At 40.4% G+C, this 18,950-nt stretch overlaps 1 protein-coding gene across 2 annotated transcripts; it reads left to right on the top strand.

The window, feature by feature from the left end:
• Positions 1-876: 876 nt before the first annotated feature.
• Positions 877-11,656, top strand: cntn1b (contactin 1b). Of its 2 annotated transcripts, XM_067490958.1 has the most exons (24): positions 877-1,036; positions 3,594-3,742; positions 3,844-3,879; positions 3,962-4,088; positions 4,428-4,609; positions 5,562-5,657; positions 5,921-6,133; positions 6,220-6,319; positions 6,422-6,606; positions 6,839-6,963; positions 7,126-7,243; positions 7,326-7,476; positions 7,627-7,754; positions 7,891-8,063; positions 8,260-8,383; positions 8,497-8,664; positions 8,747-8,896; positions 8,987-9,057; positions 9,167-9,419; positions 9,506-9,627; positions 10,003-10,192; positions 10,298-10,419; positions 10,568-10,724; positions 10,796-11,656. In XM_067490958.1, the coding sequence occupies exons 2-24, from the start codon at positions 3,688-3,690 to the stop codon at positions 10,876-10,878; spliced, it is 3,129 nt and encodes a 1,042-aa protein (XP_067347059.1). In that variant the 5' UTR covers positions 877-1,036; positions 3,594-3,687; the 3' UTR covers positions 10,879-11,656. The 2 variants fall into 2 exon arrangements, with proteins under 2 accessions (XP_067347059.1, XP_067347060.1); XM_067490959.1 differs by lacking the exons at positions 877-1,036; positions 3,594-3,742; positions 3,844-3,879 and having other exon boundaries at positions 3,955-4,088.
• Positions 11,657-18,950: the final 7,294 nt, after the last annotated feature.

Here is an 18,950-nt window from a genome sequence, read left to right as displayed (position 1 = left end):
AATATTATTTGACATTCTGGTTAATGTTGAAGTTACATGGGAAGCATGAAAGGCAAAATGGTTTACTCTACAATATATCGCAAAATATTTTGTATTTTAAATTAAGTTTAAAAAATTAAATAAATGTTGGTTTCAGGATTTCACATTTGGTGTTTTTGTGGTCATGCAAACAGTATGTTTTTAGTATGTGTGTGTGTGTGTGTGTGTGTGTGTGTGGCTCCACCTAGTGTGTGAAAATATTGTCACAGAGAACAACCTTCAATAAGTATCTCTTGAAGGAATAACAAAGGCATGTGTATGCATGATTTTTTTATTCCCCAGAACATCCAAATAACCTAAAATCACCAAACTGCTCAGAAGCAAAAGTCACTTTCTGCATTCAAAAGTGAAAAGGTTTGTTTGTTAGATGCAATGAGTGCAGGGAAATGTAAGGTTGCGTGCTGTGCTAAAAAATACGAGCAAGTAGTCAAATTAGAAAAAGTATGACATTTCAAAAATAGTCCGATTTCATTTACACATGCATTCCATGATACTGTGGTGTCTGGGATGTGTCATTTATGATGCACAGCACATGGGGAAGGGGTGGGTGGGGGGGGATTAAGATGCCCATATTTCCCACATCTGTTAGTCCTATTCTACCAGGCATCAGCTTCTCTCACACCCTGTTATTCCCAATAATGTCTGGGTACAACTAGCTAATGGTACTCAAGTACTTCGTGGTGTTGTGATCATAATATTCATAAAAGCTCCCGATTCTTTAAATTTAACGCTCGTGTGAAGGCTCTGTTTCCTATTTCTGGAACTGGAGCGTCATGCTACTGCGCATCCCTCCTTCTAAATCCTCCCGTCTGTTTTTTGAACCAATGGCAGACGCATCCTCGCTCCCACCCAGAGATGCCACTCACCTACTTTCCTCCAATAGAAAAGTTGAGCTGAACGGGACACTCCGGCGGCGGGTGGGCCGTGGGACGATGCGGGTTCGGGTCCAGGTGTACCTCACGGATAGTGTACTGAAATTTCCCATTCTGCCCTAAAGGTAAGAAGGACACCACATGAGAGTGTGTGTGCATGAATCGGTTGTAATTTTTTGGACGCACAGAGAATAAACGTGTCGGACTCTGTAGACACTGAAATGGACCCGGCACAGGAGGAGTACCGCATTGCAGAGCAGTGAATTACCGGTGCCGCTCAGTCGTCATAGGGGCTGAAGTGATGTAAGGGGCTGCGCACTTACTTTAAGAAGCCGGTGTTGAAGGACTGTCTGCTGTGTCTTGTCACTCTGCACACGTAGTCGTAGACAGCACATGTTAAAAGTAGAAAGTGTGATTCAGGGAGGAAATGCAAGGTGAAAGTGTCACGACATGCGTCAAGGGCGCAGAGAGCGGCTGCATGTGCTATGGCATCTACAGGCATGTGGGCAACTCCCTTATTAATTAAGCGTTGATTAAAGACTATTCTGTACTGAGCTGCCATTAAATGTGTAGCACCTGAGTTTGCATTATTGAATGATTCATTTTAAATGTGCTGTATATATGTATCCACCTTTATCCTCTGAAAAACAGCTGAAAGATCAACTTCAATTTGCTTCATCACTTGGAAGGTTTGTCTGTCTCCCCTGCATTAGTTTAGCTTCCCCTTATACTTTATAGTATAACAGAAAAGTGCCACATTAATAGGAATCATTTGGATAACATTTAGCAAACACACTGATCTATATGTACAGGATAATGCTCCAAGCTGGTCAGAGAAGAGGGATTATTTTTCCCCCCTCACATCCTCAGCATTAGTCCTGAGTTGGTTTAGTCTTTGTTTTGTCATATTTAGGCTCCTGTGGAAAAGAATAACACGGTCACTCAAACAAATTGACCAATCCACAAAACATTTTGAGAGAACCCCACTGCAGAATTCAATCTAGACTTTATTTCCCCGCTAAAACATAATCATAGCGAACACAGTTATTCAGGAAGTCATCAAGACACAAGGCTTGATGCATGTGGTGACCCACATTTTGCCCGTCTGTCAAAAGAGGATCTGTGATGGGATTACTGCCGTGGGAAACACAGAAACACTCTGAGTTGAAAAAGTGACATGGAAGCTTGTGATTGAATATTGTCCGTGGAGGACCCCCATTTCAGAATGATGCAGAAAAGGTCTCACTATTTCGTCTTACTAGTTAAAAAAAGTCAATTTATTCAATGCACTGCCAAAAACAGCCAACTGCTGGCATGCTGCAATGATGCCAGTGTTGAGTCATCGAGTGTGCACACGAGGAGTCGACGCTGCAGTCTCTGCATATGGATGTGCAGCATCCTGCCTGTGTTCCTCTGTTCTCTCTCTGTTTCTGCTGGGACATGGCTGCTCCAGCACAAGGGAGATGCCTGTCTGGCAGTTGTTCTTTTGTTACAGTATCTTACTATTACCCTGTCTTTTCTTCCCTTCCTTCCCAGATGGACTCGGTAAAGGCCTGTAAGGCTGCCAGCTTAACTACAGTATATGATGTGCACAACCATTTGTTGGTAGATGATGGCTTATGTTGAAGACCATCATTTTCTGTGATAAAAATAAAACACAACCTTTCACAGCCAGTAGCATCCAAAACATGATATCGCATAATCAGATTGATTTTGTTTTTTTAACATTTTCCTGACTCCCTCTAGTTGTTCTGTTCCTCAGCAGATCTCCAATCACTGTAATATACTATCACACGTGTGTAGCCTGAGCTTTCAAGAGTTTGTGATGGATGTGGAGTAAACATAGATGCATGGGAAGCCTTAATAACAAAAGAAACCTTTAGTTAAATTTAGCTTTATTCGCTATTGTAATGAAATACCAATATCTATAGATTGTAATTGCCAACAGCATCGCTTTCCTGCATATGTTTCAAACTGTAGTGTTTGCTGTATCCAATATTTGATCAGATGATGGTTTTATTCTTAGGGTATCAACAGCCTAAACTGTGTACTGTAGATGCACGGTTTCCTTTGTGCTGCAGTGTAACATGACTCCAATGTTTGACTGGGAGATTCATAAGTCCCTCCCCCCACTTGATCCCTATATCATTAATTCTATCAATCCTGGGTTGATCCTGCTGTACTCATCCTTCCCTAACCTCTGTCTGAATCTGTCCTTCTGTTCAATCACTGCCCTTGCTCACAGCTGTCCTTCCCTGTTCCTCCTGCAGTAGTTGCTGTGGGTGATGACTCAGCAGGAGCTGTCTGCAGGAGACTGCAGAGCTACTTTGTGTTTAGTTTACAGACGCCCACCGCTGTTTTGGTGTGTGTCTGTGTTCTCGCATACAGTCCAGGCTTGCGTGTCTGCGAAGATGCACATGGACACTCTCTGTACTCACTGTTTGCAGTCTTTTGCTGAGTCACTCACCTCATTAATCTTTTACATGCACAGGGAGGAATCCAGGGAGTCTGTGTGCTCACACGTTCTATGCACAGTCATCGGCGTGTTAACTGTAGAGTCATATTTTAATTTCACACTGTGGCCGATTTGAGGCAAGATTGTGTCAACAAACTGTCTTATGATGTAAAAGAAACAGCCTAATCAGTGTAAAATGTCTGTGTTGCTCTTACACCCCTCCCCAGTTCATGCCCTGTGTGTCAGCGTTGCTGGACTTTGTTTGAGTCCCTCTCTCCATCTGTCTGACTGTGGCTACAGTGACCTGGTCTGTTGACCATTATGGCTTCGGCTGCTTTGCTGCTACTGGCTCTCTCCTCCTCCATCTCCCTCACAGGTAAGTAACACTGATGCCTGATGATGCACCGCCCCGTCAAAGTGACAGAAAGAAGATCTGTAAAACTGTGCACACGTTAATGTTTTTGCTTTTTTTTTTAGTGGCGGTCCTGTTTGGGGAGCCCAGAATATTTGGAGGTGAGATCGTGCATGCTTCACATATGTCATATGAAAGTGATTTTAAAAGTGCATGAGCTAAATAATATTTTCAATATGTCAGAGGAGGCAACTGGTTACGGCCCCATCTTTGAGGAGGAGCCTGTAGATGTGGTCTACACTGAAGGCTCACCTGATGGGAGAATCTCCATGAACTGCAGGGCCCGGGCAAACCCACCAGCTTCATACAGGTGACAGACCCTGGCAGGAAGGTTTTCTAAAATAGAAATGACCACTACTTCACTTTATCCGTATGTAAGGTAATTCACCAGAATAGGTTAATCACACTGTGTGAAGTTTTTATTTCATTTATTATTTTATTTCATTTATGTTTACTCCTCTAGCTGGGTTTTTTCTTACCTATTTATCAGTAGTTGATCAGTAGTACATGTACTTGTTTATTGTCTTGTCATTGATGGATGAAGTTTTTTCTTTCCTTTCTACTGCAGCTGTAACAGGACAACAAAATTTCCATATGGGATCATTAAGGTTGTCAGAATCTTGAATCTTGAATGTTGTACTGTCACTAGGTGGCGTCGTGATAACTGGGAAGTTAAGTTGATGGAGCAGCCAGATGAACACTACAGCCTAGTGGGGGGGAACCTGGTGATCACCAACCCCATACAGAAGAAGCATTCTGGGACGTACGTCTGCGTGGCAAAGAACAAATATGGCATAGTCATCAGCAAGGAGGCCAGGCTCACATTCGGATGTGAGCATATAAATGTTATTGTTGTGGCTAAATTCTAGCTAATAGTTGTTGTTTCTTTTAGCATTTTTCTGGTTGCAAACAAAATAAGTAACTGATATTTTGATGTCCGTTGTTTTTCCAATACAGAGCCCATGAAGGGACATGTGAGAGAAAAAAATAGATGTTTGGCGGAAAAAAAAAAACTTTAGTTTGTCACCATGGAAATGACAAATGTTGTTATTACTTAAAAGAAGGACTTGTCTCATTAATGACAAAATGACACATTAGGGTTTTCCTTGCACTAAGTATTCTCTGCAGGTGTCTCTCACTAATGTAAAAATTGTGTTTACTAGCAAGCACTGACTGAGGCAAAGCTAAAAATGAAGCTATGAACGGCCCCGTGTGCCCTCTGTTGTTGTGTTCTCATGGTGACTAACTGCTCTGGGAGTATTTTTACAACGAAAAGTTGATCTCCTTTGCTCTCTCGTTCTTTTTTCCCAACCATCAATTTTCTTTTTTCTGTCACGTCCCTTTCCGGGCTCTGTAGTGCAGCAGTATGATACCAACCTCCCTATAATGATTTTCCTAAGGTAACTTGTCTACCAACAACAACATATTCTATTATTTTATTCCTATTGAAAACACACAGGCTTGTTGTTCATTCTTCATTTCACATCTTTACACAATTAAAATGAACAGATCTGCACGACTGTGCGTCAGTGACCTTCTAGTTTCTGTATAACACTTAGTTAATGTACAGTCTTAAAATGTACTTTCTTTTAAGTAGCATAAACTGTTACTTGTCACTCTTTGTTCTATAGACAAAAATGAGAATTTGCAGGATGCTAATGCGAATGTTCCATTTTTTATGGTCTGTGCTGCAGTTATTACATGTGTGTCTATTAAAACATGTCTTCCTGTTTTTCTTGAAAATACTGAACTATGAACTTCTAAAATATGAACTATTCTGCAGTTCTGGAGGAGTTTTCTGATGATGAGAGGGATCCTGTCTATGTTAAAGAAGGACAGGGAGCAGTTCTGCTATGTGCCCCTCCAAAAGCCTGGCCCGGTAGGTTCAAGTTGCCTCGATTGTTTTTCTGTGTGCTCCCTGGGAAATCCAGCCCAAACACTGAAACAAGGTTTTAAAAGAAGTAGAATCTCTGTAGTACAATTTCAGGACTGATGACTTCCATTAAAGCTGCCAAACAATAGTCCTGAACACTTGAAGAATTCAAAAGTACAAACCTTATACACAATAGTGGTTGTGCACCTGGGGCCTATACACATTTTGTCTTATTCAGAGTATACGTTTATTTTCCAATTGTCTTTCAGAGGCCGTGACCTTCCGCTGGATCTACAATGAGTTCCCAATTTTCCTGCACACTGATCGGCGTCGCTTTGTCTCGCAGAGGACAGGGAACCTCTACATATCTAAAGTAGAAGCCCAGGATGCAGGAAACTACTCCTGTTATGTTTCCAGTCCCATCATCGGACAGAGTGTCTTCTCCAAGTTTATCCCCCTCATCCCATTGCCCCCTGACACTGGTTGGTAGATACATTAGTACTGTAGCTGTGATCGAGCCAAACAGCAAACTTCTTTCATTTTGTGGTGTCATTTACTCTTTTCTCAGGTGAGGAAAGGAAGTACCCAGCAGACATCAGGGTGAAGTTCCCAGACACTACAGCCATGCTGGCCTCTAATATTACGTTAGAATGCTTTGCATTGGGGAAGTAAGTTTTGATTAAGCTGCTGTATAAGGATTAATACAAGGGTGCTGTTGTTAGTTGATCAAATTGTTTCTGTAATAACAAACTAATTTTATTGCTGTTCAGTCCCATCCCTCATATTGTTTGGAGGAAGGTAGATGCTACAGACCTGCCAGCAAACCATGAGATCAGCGAGTCAGGAGCTGTGCTTCATTTGTACAACGTACAGTACGAAGATGTAGGAGGATACGAGTGTGAAGCCATCAACACTAAGGGGAAGGACTGGCACAAGGCCTGGCTCTATGTTGAGTGTAAGTACAGTTATTAGAGTGTACTTCATCAAATACCAAAAGATGACCCAATTTTTCTTACATTAAAATTTGCCATAGGTGTCTGCGTGTGTCTGTTATTGCATTTGTTTCTAGTTCAAAGTCTATTAATGGAAAATGTATAAAGGTTTGCGGGGGATACAGCAACTAGACAGCATTAACGCTGTGATATTTTTGTTGAAAATAACATATAATAATGCCTGCTTTTTTTTAGCTGCCCCAGAGTGGGCTGAAACCATCAACAACACTCAGAAAGACATCGGCTCAGAGCACACCATGCGCTGTGTGGCGTCAGGGAAACCCTTCCCTTTCATCCGCTGGTACAAAGATGGATATATGGTGAAGCACGTTTTGTCAACTAACGTTACTGAAAGTTAGGCCACACGTTGCATCTGCTCAGTTTTTGTTGTGCATGTTCAGAATGCAAGTTTTACGTGTGTGTGTGTGTGTGTGTGTGTGTGTGTGTGTGTGTGTGTGTGTGTGTGTGTGTGTGTGTTACAGTATGGGAAAGGAGAGTTAAAGTTTTCCAGTCTGACTTTCGAGGACTCAGGAATGTACCAGTGTATTGCTGAGAACTACTGGGGCATCAAATATGCCAACGCTGAGCTGCGAGTCATTGGTCAGTCTCCTTAAGAAATGTGATAACATTTTACATTACATCACAACAGTAGACTCTGATTTATGCTTCATCTTTCTCTTAGTCTGTGCTCCAACATTTGAGTTCAACCCTTTGAAGAAGCAGCTGCTTGGAGCTAAAGACGGACGTATAGTGATTGAGTGTAAGCCCCGAGCTGCTCCCAGACCTCGTTTTACTTGGACAAAGGGCAAAGAGCTCCTGTACAACACTTCACGGTAAGAACAAGTCATAAGAAAAGAGACAAACTGCAATGACACTGTAATAGTTTTGTGGATTTAAATGTTTGGCACTGGACTTACCTTTATTTGTACTGACCTCCCACAGGGAAGCAGCATGACTTTGTTAAATATTTTGTATTTTATTAGCATTTCCATCATGTTTGATGGGAGTCTGGAGATTCTCAATGCAACCAAAAATGATGAAGGTTTCTACACGTGCTTTGCTGAGAATGACAAAGGAAAGGCCAACAGCTCAGGCTATCTCACCATTACAGGTACACTTGTGTTTGTTCATCTTCATTTCTAAAATTTTGTAAACTTTCCATATTTAGTTATAACTTTTTTGATGATGCAAACGTTATTTAGTAGACACTTTTGATGGACAGTATTTGTTACGGTTTTGCTTCCTAGAGGCTACCAGCATCACGGTGGCTCCTGAAGACTCTGAGGTTAAGGTTGGTGATGAGATCATTCTGAGATGCGCTGCTTCATTTGACCCCATGCTGGACATCACCTTCATATGGGCCATAGACTTCAGAGTCATTGACTTTGACTCAGAGTGGCAGCACTATGAACGTGTTATGGTACAGTATTGCTTGATCCTAATCTCATTTAGCATGTTCCAGCTTCCTTTCAAGTGACATTCGTTTGATAATCCCAGTGATATTGTCACCTAATGATGGATTTCATGAATAGCACTGTCCTATGTACTCACCTTTTTATCTCATTCCTATATTTTTTTTTTTTTTTTTAATTCTTCTTTTGCTTCCTGTTGCTCAGACTGAAGATGGAAACGGAGATTTAAGGATAAAAAATGCCCAGATATGGCACGAGGGTCGCTACACGTGCACGGCTCAGACCGTTGTGGACAACGACATCGCTTATGCAGATCTCAAAGTTGTGGGTTAGTCCCGACATGCTTTGCCTGAGATTACTACTGATACTACTAGATTATGCAGTATACTGTACACCTTCCTGTCCCAATTGTCTAACATACATCTTACCTTCATGATCCAGGTGTTCCAGGACCGCCTGGTGTGATTCGAGTGGAAGAGATCGGGGACACGTGGGTGAAGCTAGTGTGGTCTAAAGGAGCAGATCATAACAGTCCCATTCTTTACTACACCATACAGACCAGGCACTACTGGGCTCTAAATGAAGATGACTGGAGGAATGCCAGCACCTGTGAGCATCCCATCTCCCACATGATCTGATCACTTCACTGTAGCACATGATTTTACTTGGGTGCTCTTCATCTCTCCTTCAGCTTCAATCATTTCTGAGGGCGGTGTGGAGAGGGCAGAGGTGACAGACCTGTACCCTTGGATGGAGTATCAGTTCAGGATCATCGCCACCAATGAGTATGGTTCCGGAGAGGCAAGCATCCCCTCCCTCAAGATCAAAACCTGGGATGCTGGTAAGGAGGAAATACCAACATTTGATATCTTATAGACGTACATGTGTAACATTCTATTCTTAAAGGCCTTGACCTTTTTTTTCTTCTCAGCTCCCGTGGTATCTCCCACTGATGTAGCTGGTTATGGAGGTAGAAATGGTGAGATTGTCATCACATGGACAGTAAGTAAACCCCTGAGCCTACAGTAGGTCACACTCTGTTAAGATTCTGACTTTACCAGAAAGATTTGCAGACAATCACAGATGTGTTTTTATGTCCCTTGTCCCGCAGCCTGTGCAGCCTTGGTATTTCTACGGAAAGAAGTTCGGCTACATTGTGGCATTCAAGCCTCACGATGCTTACGACTGGTGGTACGAGACCATTTCAGACCCCGAGACGAGGCGTTATGTTCACAGAGACTCCTATTTCATTCCCACTGAGGAAGATTTCCAGGTGCGGGAGTTTCAGGTGAAGGTCAAGTCATTCAATGTGAAAGGAGATGGACCGTACAGCCTCACCAAGGTCATCTACTACCCACGAGATGGTGCGAATTTTATTTTTTGGATTTCTTTCTTAAAGTACTTGAGCAGTTGTGCACTTTTTTCTCATCCTCGTCTCTGGCCTCTGTAGTCCCTATAGAGCCTCCAACAGATGTCTATGCCAGGCCAGTTTCCTCCACTGAAGCTCTGGTGTGGTGGCTACCTGTAGTCGACACTGGAACAGGCCTGCAGCAGTACATTGAGGGATATCAGGTTTAAGGATTAACAAGTTCCTTAACACCCACATCACTTACTTATATACTATATAAATAACATATTTTCTATGGAATGGCTCGTTTTGCCAGTTCTGTTTTTTGTTGTTGTTTGTTTGTTTGTTCGTTTGTTCACTCAAAACTGGCACAACATTTTTTTCTGAAAGCATTTGTAAACCTATGAAAACGGTTTTGGATTGATTTCAAAGTTGAGAAAAATGTAAGAGTTATTATAACAGATTTTAATTCTCTTGTAAATTACATGGTAAATATTTGTGCCAGACACATTAATACTATAGTTTGGCCTTGATCCCAATGTTACTGAGCCTAGCAATTTAACAAAAACACCGCATTTAACATTTTTCTTGCTAATCAGGTCAAGTACTGGAGGAAGTATGATGACCCAGAGCCAGGAGCCAATCGTATATTTGTCCCAGCCACAGCCAACCAGACCAGGTTGGAGAACATGTTGCCAGACTCACACTACCTCATCGAGGTCCGAGCCTTCAATGGAGCTGGTCTCGGTCCTCCTGGTGAACATTGTGAGATGTTCACAAAGAGACCACGTAAGCCTTATTTCTCACAGTCTATGAACACTAAAAATGTGATGAGTTTTCTTAAAGTGACATACAGATATTGTGGTCTCAAAGAATAAATAATTTTGTTTACAGCACCACCAGAGCCTCCCAGGATGTGGCGCTATATCTCCTGGACAGGAAAGTGGCTGTATGTGTGGTGGGATCATATCCAGTATGACTGGTTTGGCAATATATCCTTCCCACTATACTACAAGGTACGTGTGGAACATTTTGACATGTATTATAACCTTCTAATGTTTTGTTTTTGGGGGAGGAGGAGGAGGAGGAGGTCATCTGAGCTATGACAACACCAGTCTACCTGAACGGCACTAACTGTAATGTCCAAAACCTCCCCATTCTCAGGTCATGTTCAGAAAGACTGGCTACATCTATGGGAAAGTCTACATCACTGGCTGGCACTTCATGGACTTCCCCATGCCTCAGGTTGGAGACTATGAGCTGATGGTGCGTGGCCGTTATGAAGGAGGAGATGGACCAATCAGGAAGATTAGGATTCAGGGTAAGACAAACATTTTTTATGGACTAAATATTTATTTACCAGGGTTTCATACCATGTGTCTTCTTTCTCAGGTAAAGCATCTATGATCACACCCACGTTAAGCCTGGTTTCTTTGGTGCTGTTGGCGCTTTGCATCGCAGGAGTGGAAATTTAAGTTTGCAACAAGTGTATGTGTGTATACACATGTATATAATAGACTCTGGGAAATAGATATTTGGACTTAATAAAAGATCACCTTCAAACACTTGTCACACTGAGTCATTGGTTAAGATCCTATGTCATGGATTGGTCATGACAACACCAACTTAAAGTTGCCATTTCACTAAAATAAGAACTGGTTGTTCAACCTGGAAATTTGTATGCACCATTATGCCATCAAACAAACTGCAGGATACAGTCAGTAAGATGTGGTACTCCTGCTTTGAACATATATGTAGAGATGTTGAAGGAAGATATTGCAGTTGTGTTTTTTTAATTTTGAAGCTGCTTTTACCATTTTGGAATTGATATAAACCGGACAAACCATTGAAGAATTTAAACTACTATGTAGAGTGGGATTTTGTCTAATGTATTATAAGCCCTATCAGTCTCTCAGATGGCAGTAAACGATGTGTAAAGAAATGCATTTGTTCAAAGTCAAAGAAGGATTTACTTTAGATTTTATGCCTCCTACTTTTTTCAGCTCAGAGCGAAGTATATCACACTTGTTTTAAATAGGACTATTACTCACAGTCACTTCACAGGAACAGTCTCTAGAATCTTTTCACTTTTCCTCTTTTGTTAAGTTTTGAAATTTCTGTCTGAAGGTGCTGAGTGATAGGTACAGAGTGTGTTTGATGAATGTGAAGGGTCGTACATAAACTGCATTCCATGACGTGTGGTAATATTCTTTATTCTGTTATTCTGCAACCATTAAAACAAATACAACAATACATATGTGTATTGTTTCATTGTCTCATACATAGTCAATTACATATTTTCTTTTTAGCTCAGTGCATAAAGTTACATCTGTATTTATATATTACACCATTTTACTCTTAGTCTTTGTCAAACCTAAGAACAGTTATAGAATTTCCCCGTATGTCATGAAAATATTCCATTAACTTTCATTAACTGCGTTTAAAGATATTCTTATTCGTGTACTACTTCCTTTTTGAGTACTCTGAGCCCACAGGCTGAATTCTAATGTGTGGCTACAACCAGCAGATGGCAGCAAAGCTTCACGCTATGGAAAACATTTTCAATTTGCTATCCATCCAATCTAATGCAAACAAGAAGGATGTGTTTGAGTATTTGTATTTTAACATACCCACATATCATCCAAATCTTTGCAATAAAATTTTGCAGGACTGCTATTCTGCTATAGTTTTTTTTCCATTTATGGTGTATGTTTGCTTTTGTTCACATGGCAATATAATGCACACACACCATCAGTTTTCTTTCAAGCTGCTGTAGTTTTGCTTTGTGGAAATATATTGAAAACAGCAAGTCTATAATGTCTTGTAATCCTAAAAAAGAGAGATGTTGTTTTATAGCTCTGTGTTCTTTTTTGTGCTTTAAAGCAAGCTTGTTTGTATCACGTACAGTAGTCTCTGTGTGGGTGGCTTTTATCTCTCCTGTTTCCACCTCCATTACCAGTATTTCTCCCTTTTTACCTCCCTACCTTCAAACAAATTACATGGACACTGAAAATCCCATGTGAGGCTGAAATCAATGCTACCATCATTTACAAACAATCACAGCAGATGCACAAAGGTGAATCTTCCATAGCAGGGGAGTGAGTCTTCCTCCAGAGAAGGATATTAAAGAGACTGTTGTTGTGATACAGGCTCCTTTTCCTTTTCTTTTACAAGTCCAGTGTGGCTGTGCAATAGCTTGGACAGCAATGGATCATCCAAATCTCAATGTTTTTCTAATGTTGCTGGTTTTTTGTATTCATGCCTTTTTTAAAATCTCAATGGAAAGAGCACAGTTTTGTAAATTTCATCACATCTCAGAAGGCGCATGACAGTAAGCTTGATTTGCCAATGAGACATTGTTGACAAAGATTCATATCGGAAGCAAATCTCTAAGCACAAAGTATCTGTTCTTCTACGGTGGTCATGCAACTGACCAAGGCACTGGACTGAAGATTAACTGTATAGTGTTTAGATGAGGTGGGTATGATGCTATGAGTTAGTGGGAGATTATTGGCTGCATGCAAAACATGGAGCCCTTCTAATATGTCACTTTAACAGTGTGTGAATATATTTCTAGTGGGTCTGACTGATATTGTGCTAATACATGTGAAGAAGCACCCAGTTCCTGACATGCTATTCTTTAAATGAGAGAGGGTATTTGGTTAACTCTTGTGATCAGGGATGCCTATGCAAACTGTGTCTTCGAGATCAAATACAGCAGCACAGTGAAGTGTAGTACTGTGCTTTCAGAAAATTCACTGGGACATTTAACTTCATTCATACAGTGGTTTACTGTGCATGTCCGTCTGTGAAGGACAGCAGAAGCAAAATGACTGATGTTACCGAACGTGCACAATATTAGTGTTTTTGAACATATATTGTAAATGTTTACATGAGTCAATGTGAAGTCAATGGTGTTGAAAAGTAAATTGTTGCATTATACAGATTTTAATTATTTGTACTTTGTGTATTTTCATTTACGTTGCTTTACATTTCTAATCCACCACATTTCCGAGGGGAATATTATACTTTTCACTTCACTACATGGATCTAACAGCTATAGATTTTGGTAACAAATTAAATATCTTTTTTTTTTTACTTGCCCCTCATTTTCTGTCCTGCCTGCTCTGCTTTTCTGCCAGTGCTGCCACCTGACTGTGCTCTAAGCACTGACTCCCCGTTTTCCATGCCAGTGGCAGCCTCAGTATACATACCCACCCATTTAGTCTCTGATAGCTTGCTTATTTTACTGTAGTGTGCTGTTGTACTCCAGCTTCTCACCTATTATTCCTGTAGGATTTGTTTGTGTCCGTCTGCCCGTTTTTTAACCTGTACTTCATTTTTGTGGTAATGATTCTGCTTGTGCAGACAGCTTGAAGCTAAAATAAAACATGAACTGTCTGAATTGTATCCTTTCTCAAAGAGATGTGGATTCAAGTCCAGCCTGCTTCTTTTACAATTAGCTGATCTTGCAGGGTAAACTGATTCTGACAGGCATCAGGTTTACTAATCCCATAGCGTTGGATACAATAGGTAACTCCCAGTGGAACGCTGATTATTTACATGTTAGCTATTCCCTTTGCTGCTTTCCATTTGATCAGAAGAGGCTGTCAGGTTAGAACTGTGATGGTGGGAGGACATAAATAGATTTAGGAGCTGCTGGAGCCCTTAATGCTCAAAGCAGGTTCAGCCCAGGTGATTACTTCTCACATGCACTCAGTGAATTTTTATCAAATCCTCACAATCCTTTTAGCTCCATTTCCATCTCTGAATTATTTGCACCCTGATATTTACATGTGAGTTTATTTTTAAAAAAAATTTATACACAGTTTTGCAGTAGCACAAAGTGGGACATTATGTATGGATATATATGGACATTATAAACAGGCCTATATGGGTGTGGGAAATCTTAAAGTATGTATAGAAAGAAGCCTGCATTAGCCTTTGCACTGTCTCATAAATCACACAGATCTGGCAGGTCCCCCTGGCTTGCTGGCTTGTTAGACCAAACTAGGGGCACCACTCCTGCTAGTCCCACAGAGCAGAGGAGCCTATTGAGAAACATCAAATGGCTCCAGGGGTTTGGAAAGAGCCCCACTAAATCTCCCAGACCAATTTGGCATGCCAGAACTGGCCTGTGTTAGCAGCACAGCTAACCTGGTTAGCAGCCTGTAAGACCACGGTTGGAGGCCCCTCCTGCTGTTCGATTGGCTGAAATGGGTTGCAGTGTCAGATCAGGAAGTAATTGCCTCCTCTTTGGGTAGTTTATGACCCTGTTTACTCAGTGAAAAAGCTCTTTCACATGTCCTTCTCTAAGATGGTGGTATGCTTTGTCAGGCTGGATGATGTAGGTGTTCTCTCACTATTAGTGAACAAAAAGAATGTGCACCTTGAGGCAGAACCAAACAATTTTAACTGTATTGTGTGGCATGGAGCAGCAATTGATTGCTTATTGTGTGTTGTATACTCTCACAGAAAAGGCTTTTCCTGTCCATTGGCTAAATTGGGAAACTTCATTGTGGAAATATTCCCCAGATACCTAGTACCCAACAGTGCTGTCTAATTCAGAAATACAGACAGGTTGTGCTATCATGTTGCTAGGTTTTGTGGAGCTCATCAGCTCTCCACCAGATTTGTGCTCTCTCTGCACCAGGACCCCCTAGTCAGCGTTGGCAATCAAGCCAAATCCTCTCCCTTCCTCTCTGTCTTGTGCTGGCAGACCTCATGCTTGCAGACACTGATGCCAGAAAAACAGTTTTCAATCCTCTTTGAGTCCAATTAAAGATAAACACCAGTACATCCACAAAGCCAGGAACTTTTCATTTTGTTGTAACTACCTTTTAAGCTTTTGTTTAGGAGATGTTCATTCAGTGATGTTGCAGAAATAGGGGATATAGTCCACACAAAGCACAGCATTTAAAGAATTTGACAGCTGTGGCGGCACTGGTATATAGGAAGGACAAGGATGTGTTGGGCTGATGTGTTAGATTTATTTCAACATATACTGTAGGTCAAATAAACTGAATTATAAGGTAAATAAGTACAGTGGAGTGAAAAAAGAAAATCATCTCCAATTACTCTAACAGTATGGCAATGTTGTTTAGCCATCAAAAAGTGATTTGGAAATCCTCAGATGTGAAACCAGCATCCCCAATATATCAATGTTTTCAGACTTCAACATTTGTAGATAGACTGACCTGTTTATGATTATTCTAAAGACTTTGGTGATCCCTTGATTTTGCTTGTATGTTTCCACTGATTTGGTTTATGACTGAAAGCCTTCAGCTCGGCTGTACTTTGTTTGTTTACAGCTAATTATTGTGTTTATCATGCTAACAAGTTGAACTATAATTGTAAACATAAACTTTAGACCTGTTACGGATCAGCATATTAGGGTTTTTATTGTAAGCATGTTGCCATGCAGATGTCAGCATTTGGCTCAGAGCAGTGCTGTGCCAAAAGGCCAGTCCATGATTTCTGTCTGTGTGGCTGTGAGGACTTAAACATGCAGACCCACACACTTGACAGGCTAGTTTTATACATTGAATTTTAATTGTTGCACAGTTTCAATGCAGAGTGTGCATATAAACCCCTCATGACTTTTTAAATTGGTTGGTATAAATAAGTATTATACGAAAGAGTTAAATGAAATAATCCTTGACCATGATTTTCAAAGAATTAATTTGGTGATTGTGGCCTTTGTCTTGAATCTCTTAGAGACTGAATAATACTTGCACTAAATTAAACTGTAAGACTGAAAAATAAAGGTTAAATAACTAAGTCAAATACATATTTATTGAGAGATATGCTCAGTGCATCCCATGTTTCTGGTGTAGACAAGAGAGTAGGGTTTTAGTCATTAGTGTGGTATCCTCTCATCTGTCAGACAGGAGGCTGTGCTGTGGTGGATGGAGGAAAGAGGAATGTGATACCTGAGTTGTCGGGGAGGAAAGGCTGGAGGGGATGGATGCAGAGAAAGGCAGGAAACAAGCTGGATGAAAAAAAGAAACTGAGTTTTTGAACTGACTTCACAAACTGATGTGGCATCATTCTGTGACTGTGGGGCAAAATCTTCTCCTCCATCCTTCCTCATACTTCAGAATAGTGTCAGGATTTATCACATCTTCCATATTCACAGGGAAGATTTCTCCATCAGGGAGGAGATGACATGAAAGTGGGTGCAACCAAAAAAAATATCCAGTTCAATTTTCCCTTTTTATTGCGAAAAGGTTTGTCTGGGAGCCTTGATGAAAACTTGAAATGTCTGTTTTAAATAGTAAAACACTGTCTTCATCTTAATCTCAAGTGGGAACAGATGCACAGGCAAGCTGGGCCCACTGTGGTGCCTGTCTACATCTGCATATTTTGTTTATGCATCTGCTTGTGTGTGTTGCACAGTCCTTTGTCTTAGTTTTAAAGGCAGTCCTCCTGGGGATTTTGCATTTTTTTTTTGCCCTGACAGCAGAGTCCTGCATTTCGTCTGACTTGTATCAGCAAGGTTAGCAGACGCTAAGACACTGATTCTATTGTCAACACAGCAGTTGTATAAAGAGTCATTTTGCTGTTTGGAAAGGTGACTAATTGAATTTGTCAGTGAGCCCTTGCATTTCAAACATCTGTACACAGCACACAGTGTCTATCCTAACAAGAAATGTTATCCTTTGGCGGAAGTGACATTTTATTTCCAAAAGAAAAGTATATGTCATCCATTATAAATAATGACTTTCCTGTGTGGGCCAAACACTGGGACCTGTAAGACTGTCTTTGTCTGATTAAGTGACACTTTTGGCAAAAAGTTGTTTTGTCCTGTTTGGGTTCATTTGTGCACTTGCATGCTGTTATTTTGAACTGTTTAATGTAAACAGAACACAGTTTCACAGTATTTTCACAGTAATTCACTGATTATATTTTCTATGGAAAGTACATTTCTAAGAACATGTTGATGTAGAGGCACTTAAGTTATTGCACTTCCCCAAAACAAACTTGGCAAACTCACAAGAGACAGACTAAACAAAACCAGTAGTTGACAGACTTGCAAAGTTGGAAGGAACAGCATGTTGTCCCCCCATTCTGTATTCCCATTGCAATTATTTCTTTTAACAGTAGATACATGAAAAAGTTCCTCTAGGGCTGCACAAGACTGTAGCTAAAAATTAACATGGGCATGTAAAATCATTTTAAGTGACCCTTGTTCACACTCCAAATTACTCGCATATAATAAACACAAAACCTCAACAAAGCCGCACGAGCAAATCACTCCCTGTACCTGAGAAACACTGCAACAGTAGTATTCGACACACATGCAGTGAACACAAAAGGTGAAAGTGCCTTGTGTAGTAAAGGGTTAATGTGTTATCACTTTAATTAAGACGGATGCATTTTTAATGACCAGTGTTAGCTCAAAGGAAGAGAGGCATCAAATTATGCTAAGTAAGTGAAAAATGCTAATGGCCCCAGCTATGGGGCTGGGTTGCTGCTAAAAGACGAACTTTGCAGTTTTTTTATATGTACTTTCCCCCTGATGCCAAATAAATCTTTTAACCTGCGTTTCTTGTATTCCTGAAAAGCTGAAAAGGCTTCTTGATCAATTTGGACAGTGCTAATATAGTTTAGCAATACATCCAAATATGTAAACCTGAGATGCACATAACAATGCACGTAACATTTTCACAATTCCATCATTTTAATCTGAATGATCTGAAAGAAGAATGCATGTTGTTTGGTTCATCAGTTCATTACACATATTATTAACAATCACAGAACAACAACAAAAAAGTCTGTTTCTATCCAAAATTCAGCAGTTTATCTACAAGGTTCAGCTCTGACTACACTAAGGACTAAGGTCCCATTTTAACAGCTCAGCAACACCAAATTCCTCCAATTTTCACATGCATATATTTCTACACACAGACACAGACAGGCACATAAATAGAAACATCAACACACACAGACAAATAGACTGATTTTCTTTGCTGCCATCTGTGAGTTGTACGAGCCTTAGGGGAGTTACAGTAGGCTGCAGACTGTGCCACAGTTGGGTGCAAAAGTGAACAGCATAGCAGATGTTTGGGTTGCTTTTTAACAAGTTCCTGTACCTACCTCCATGTGAAAAAGAAGATGCTTCCTGTGCCCCTATCATATAATAATGTCATTTATTTAATGTCACCGCCTTAAAATAACTGTAGAAACATCTGTGTTCTGTTTACAGGGTAGTTGTATTTATGGTGGATGAAAAAAAAAACATTAAGGGTGTCTGCAATGATAAAATGTTATTTCTACAACCACAAAATGGTCTTTTTGGTCATCTACACATCTGCACCAAGTCCTATCATTACATTTGGGTTGTTCAACAAAGACATTCTGAGCAAAAATTCTCAGCAAAAATAAATTTTAATCACAAATTCCTAAATGAAATAAATAAAAAGTGTAATCATCAGTATTAAATTGCTCTGGAATAAAATAATTCTGGTATTTGTTAGTACTTAAGTTATTTTATCATGGGGGATTATATACTGTACAGCACTGGTTCAAACAACAATGTGCAATG

Source organism: Channa argus, chromosome 21 (genome assembly GCF_033026475.1).
Source record: "Channa argus isolate prfri chromosome 21, Channa argus male v1.0, whole genome shotgun sequence".
Classification (NCBI taxonomy): domain Eukaryota; kingdom Metazoa; phylum Chordata; class Actinopteri; order Anabantiformes; family Channidae; genus Channa; species Channa argus.
The sequence above is the reverse complement of the archived record's forward strand: the minus strand, read 5'-3'. Positions and strand labels throughout refer to the sequence as shown.

What these genes read in the sequence shown, in the direction of transcription:
- cntn1b (XM_067490958.1), top strand. Translation starts at nt 3,688, where the DNA reads ATGGCTTCGGCTGCTTTGCTGCTACTGGCTCTCTCCTCCTCCATCTCC. An exon ending in CCCTCCAAAAGCCTGGCCCG is followed by an intron (nt 5,658 to 5,920) that starts GTAGGTTCAAGT and finishes ATTGTCTTTCAG; the next exon opens with AGGCCGTGACCTTCCGCTGG. An exon ending in AGCACTATGAACGTGTTATG is followed by an intron (nt 8,064 to 8,259) that starts GTACAGTATTGC and finishes CCTGTTGCTCAG; the next exon opens with ACTGAAGATGGAAACGGAGA.